This window comes from Priapulus caudatus, unplaced genomic scaffold (genome assembly GCF_000485595.1).
Source record: "Priapulus caudatus unplaced genomic scaffold, Priapulus_caudatus-5.0.1 Scaffold39, whole genome shotgun sequence".
Lineage (NCBI taxonomy): Eukaryota > Metazoa > Priapulida > Priapulimorpha > Priapulimorphida > Priapulidae > Priapulus > Priapulus caudatus.
This window is the reverse complement of record NW_014577100.1, coordinates 770,992-776,005: the sequence shown is the minus strand read 5'-3', so window position 1 is coordinate 776,005 and position 5,014 is coordinate 770,992. Positions and strand designations below refer to the sequence as shown.

Here is a 5,014-nt window from a genome sequence, read left to right as displayed (position 1 = left end):
GACTGTCTCATCAAGCCGACACTGCTGGCGCTCATGTCCCTGCGTGGAGAGCGGAATGGTAACTTTTTCCTCCAGCAGCACGGTCTCAAGGAAATGCTGCCGTATTTCTTCGCAGCAGGTCACCACAATTATACCCGCTACATAAGCTAGTATGTGCGACAGATGGAGCACCTCCCCCAGCGTGCCCGGGAGAACCTACTGGCAGGCGCACATGTCTGTCGGCATTCTGATGCCGGGACCGCAGTGCCAGCAGATCAGTTCGGCGAACAGACATATATCAAGCGAAGGAAGGGTGCTGGAGGTATGAAGGGCATATCGACGAGCGCCGAGCAAGTGGCTGTGTGGGTCAACAGTTTCAGTGTGTGTGCCCACCTCGACATCGCCATGGAAGATAATTATGTACCGTGAAGCTGGGGATGAGGAGAAGCCACGTGGTCGAGTGGATAGAGAGGAGAAGAACAAGCACAAGGAGGAAGGAGAGGGAAGAAGAAGACTGGATGAGGTCGATCGGAAGAAGATCGCAGCAGAGCTGGAGAAGTACATTCACCTCCTCAACGAGCAGCATCCAGGTCTCTATAACATCTGCAATGGCCAAGTGGCGCCCGACACAGTGAATGTTCAGGATGCACTGACTATCGGGAGTGAGCAAAGCAAGCAGTTCTTCGCTTCACTAAGCAGTGACTTCTACAAAACCATAAAGAAAATGGTCAGATCAATGGAGGCACTCAAGAAGGCAGTCACTGTCAAGGGGAAGGCCATCTACGACATCGAGACACTGTTTAGTCGGCTGTTGGTCTTGGGGCAGCAGCGGAGCGTGGATCTATCCAACATCTTCCAGTTTGAACTGAGTCCAGTCCCAACATCCCTGATTGATGAGTATGGATGTTTGAGGAAGGGCAACAGTGCCGTATGCTCGTCAAGGTCTCGGTGTTTCGTCAAGCTCCACCTGCTCCAAGACGTGGTGTTGGTTGACGCCGCGTCAGACTGCCTGCTACACGTTGTGTGGCCCAGTTCGCTGGGACCGCAGGAAATCTGGCTGCAAGCTTTCGCGTGCTTCGACTGGCCACTTCCCCCTGGCGCTCAAAGAAATCAGTCCTGTTTGACAGATATAACCAAAGAAGCTCCAAGCGCAAAGGCAGATGAGAAGAGGAGAGGCCAAGGAAGTGCGCGCCTGACTCAAACACACCCCTTTTCCATGCCTGACAAGCTATTCTTCACAATGCACGAAACAAGAGTCTGCTCAACAGACATCTAGCCGCGCTATCCCTTCCACACAACATCCAGCTTGTCAACAAGCCTGGACTGCTCGCTCACATGCTGAGGCGACCACTCTCTGCTAGGCACAGTGCTGAAGGCGGCAGCAGAAGATGCCCAAGACAACCCGGCATCCGCAGTGAGGACACAGCACGGCGGCGGCCGTCGGGCGGGAACGCCGACAGCCAAGGAGGCGCGGCATGGCGAAGAGGCAAAGGGCAAAGGGGCAAGGCGGGAGGCCGGAGCAGCAAACAAAACCTGGAGCGGTGAGCCCCAAAGGGCAGCCAGCGGCGGGCGGGGCCATGCGCGGGCAGGCGGGCGAGACGCGGGCGCCGACCCCTCGGAAAAGGAAAACACGCCCCCAACACTCAAGCCGCCGGGGGATGGAGAGACAGGGCGGCGAGCAAGGCGGGAGAGCGGGGCGCGGGCAGGCGCAACGCAAAGCGCACAGCAAGACAGCGGCGGGGGGCCCGCGCGACGACAGCAAAAGGGGGACGACACGGAGGCAGGCACGGAACGCGCCGCGACCCAGCCATGAAGAAGCCGCCCACAACGGAAGAAACGGCCCACCGACGACGGCACGTCCAGCGGCAGCGAGCGCCGAACGCACCGCAGAGGCCCGCGGGGAAGACAGCCAAACCAAACGGTCACCCACCGGAGAAGCGCGACAGAGGGCCAACGGGGGGGGAGGAGCAAAGACGCCACCTCACCAACCAACCAGCGCAACAGCGCCAGGGCGCCGCCCAAGCGCGCCGGAGGGAGGAGCGCAGCGGCAGCGCAGAGGGCAAGGCCAGGCCCGCGGGGAACGGGGCAGCGGAACCGCGGCAGGCCCGGGCAGGCACAGACGAGGGCAGGGCCGAGGGCAGGCAGGCGGCCGGGGAGGCAAGGCACGAAAAAGCAGCAGGGACACCGCAAGGACAAGGAAGAGGCAGCGAAGGGGAGAGGACGACAAGGAAACAGGAGGAGAGGCGGATGGAGAGCGACAGGAGGGAGCAGGAGTCAGAGAGTCGAGGGACAACGACGGTGAGGGGGGACGTGGAAGCGGGGAGGCGAGGGGCGCGGGGAAAGAGGCCGAGCGACGAGCGAGGACAGGGAAGGGACAGGAAAGGCGGAGTGGGACCGGGGACCGTCGGGGACCGGGGACAGGAGACCCCAGATCCAAAACAAGAACGCCAGAAGGCGACGCCCGGCCCTCGAAACCGCCGAAAAAAAGCCGAGGGCACGGACACGCGAGGGCAGGCGAGAGCACCAAAGGGGAAAGGGCACCAAAGCGAACGAAGGAACGCGGCGCCGCCAGCGGAAGGCAAGAACAGCCCGCAACGTAGGCAGACCCGGAGCCCAACCAAGCAAAGCAGCTCGCCGAACGAGAGAAGGAACACAGAGGCAAAGCAACAAAGGGGGAGAGGAAGGAACAGGGGCGGGGGGGGGGGGGGGTGGGTGGGGGGTGGCTCTCGCCTTTTGGTCGGTCTCGCCTCGGGTCTGGTGCCGCGGGCACGTGCGGCTGTGGCCCGGGTTTTTTTTTTCTTCCAGGTCTCATGATCAGGACATATAGCGGCCGGCAAACCGACTATAAGTTCTTGACGCCGACCACAATGCCCACCAACCTCATTGTGCATTCGCACGCATGCGCGCCAGCGCGACCTTTCCGCTTTCACAGCCTATTTTAATGCGTTTATAACTCTAGAACTCTCTGCGCCCTATGTAAGCGCGAATTTCATGACACAACATCTACTCGCCCTGTATAGCCGAGAGAACACTAACGCCGTGGCATGTCAACATTTGCCAAGCTTCGACCGTCTTACATAACTTCTAACTTTATCTTGTTCTTTGTTCTTCCTCTGCTAGACCTACCCTGACAACGCCGCTCAAAAACGAATTAGTCACGCCCGGGTTACCGAGCCGAACGCCCATCGTCCTACGTATATATTTTTGCGTTACCTATAGAGTGAAGATAAAGCTTTTGACTTACCTTAGTGAGCCAAAATTTATGAATTACCTAAAAGTGAGGCCAAATATTGGCCTCAGCCCTATATATATATATATATATATATAATATATAATAATATATATATATATATACTTGATAGGAAACTAAAGTGTGTCGCCGTAAAACAAATCCCCATGATCCAACCCCCCCCGTGGCTTAAGTTTATATACTAATATTTGCAAACTAAAGCCCTTATCACTAACCAGTTATTGACAACATTACAGAACAGCAAACAATAAATTATAGTACACCGAAAACAACGTTGTATATTATTATATATTGTCATATCTGGCAAATGCAAGAGCAAAACATGATCGGCTGAAAGAAAGCTTAAATTATAGCTGCCGTTTGAGTTCCGTTAAGGAGATTGATGACGATGCGCACAGATAAAGGCCTAATACGTAAGGATTTGCTGACTTATCAACGACGTTGTTTTCATGATTAAAAGTCAAAACTCGATTCAAGAAATCTTTTATTACTTTCTTCATCCGAAATTACCACATTGAATGCATTCGAACACATTGAAGAAAAAAGTTTTAATGTTTTAATTCGTTATTTAGGTGACCCGGTCTTGGCCGCTGGCAACAGTGGCCATGCCAGCTCTGCGGTATAAACGAAGCCAACGCCCACCTGTGGCGGCATCCCTCATTCAACCCGTGTCACCGTGCTCACGGCCGAAAGCACTGCGCTTCAAGGTCGGCCTCCCTCAAAGATGGCCTCGTGATGGGAGAGCACCACGTTCTGCTTGGCCGAAGTCGCAGAGCAGACGCCGCGAGAGTAATCCGCTTTATTTCAACACCGTCGTAGGCCGACTCGCCATTCGGTCAGCTAGAGCACAAGCTTACGATTAACCAGTTTGTGAAGCCCGTCGATCTAGCAAACCGTAAGCGCCTCGAATTACCAGTCAGACCATACGGTTCACCGATGGCGGTCCAAATCGATCCGAACACGGTGAGCGGCGGTAGCGTTGGCCGATACGCCTGCCCAGTTTCTACAGATTCCGCATCGTGACAAGTCCAAATGTATCGCCCGAGCGCATTGGCTGTGTTTCGCGAGAAGTTCTGCCAGGCAAAGCTACGCCGACTGTACGGCCCAACGCCTGCCTATGGTGCATTCTGGGCGACCTTTGCTGCAACAGAAGACAGGGCAAAATATCAGCAGGTGGGGGTCGGTCAGCGTGGAAATCTGCGCTGTCCGGACAACAGTCCACTTCGCGCGCTATATGTGGAGCGCTCCGCAGGCTTACAGCCTGGATTAAAGCCAGCAGCGTCCAACCACTACGATACAACCACGCAAGGAGGGAACGACACTGTTTGGTCTGGTTCACGATTTGCTGCCCGCTGACAGCCGGATCGAGCCCTCATATAGCATCACTCAAAAATGCCTGCAGAACATATTGTTTTTGGGCTCCCGTAACTTATATTTATGGCACTTATGTTTTCTGCCGTCACACATGATTCCTGTATTAACTATACGAGTCCATGCCCCGTTAGCGTGGTCAGAACTTCTGGTAGACCACATTGTTCATGATTGGAACGTTTAGTTGTTGTCATTGCGCTATACAGGCTAAATTATTTAGCAAGCAGGGCACTAATTCCACACGCGGCCTAGCAGCCGGATCGTAGGAACTGGCCGTGACTGAAGCAAGTGTTTGACCGCCTACACACACACACCACACACACACACACACACACAACACACACACACACAGCACACACACACACACACACACACACCCACATACACATACACATACACACACTACACATACAC

General features: G+C 55.0%; 1 protein-coding gene across 1 annotated transcript; it reads left to right on the top strand.

The window, feature by feature from the left end:
• Positions 1-1,788: 1,788 nt before the first annotated feature.
• On the top strand, positions 1,789-4,755 carry LOC106819568 (ribosome-binding protein 1-like). Its single transcript, XM_014824186.1, has 4 exons — positions 1,789-2,575; positions 3,802-3,848; positions 4,049-4,192; positions 4,735-4,755. The coding sequence occupies exons 1-4, from the start codon at positions 1,789-1,791 to the stop codon at positions 4,753-4,755; spliced, it is 999 nt and encodes a 332-aa protein (XP_014679672.1).
• Positions 4,756-5,014: the final 259 nt, after the last annotated feature.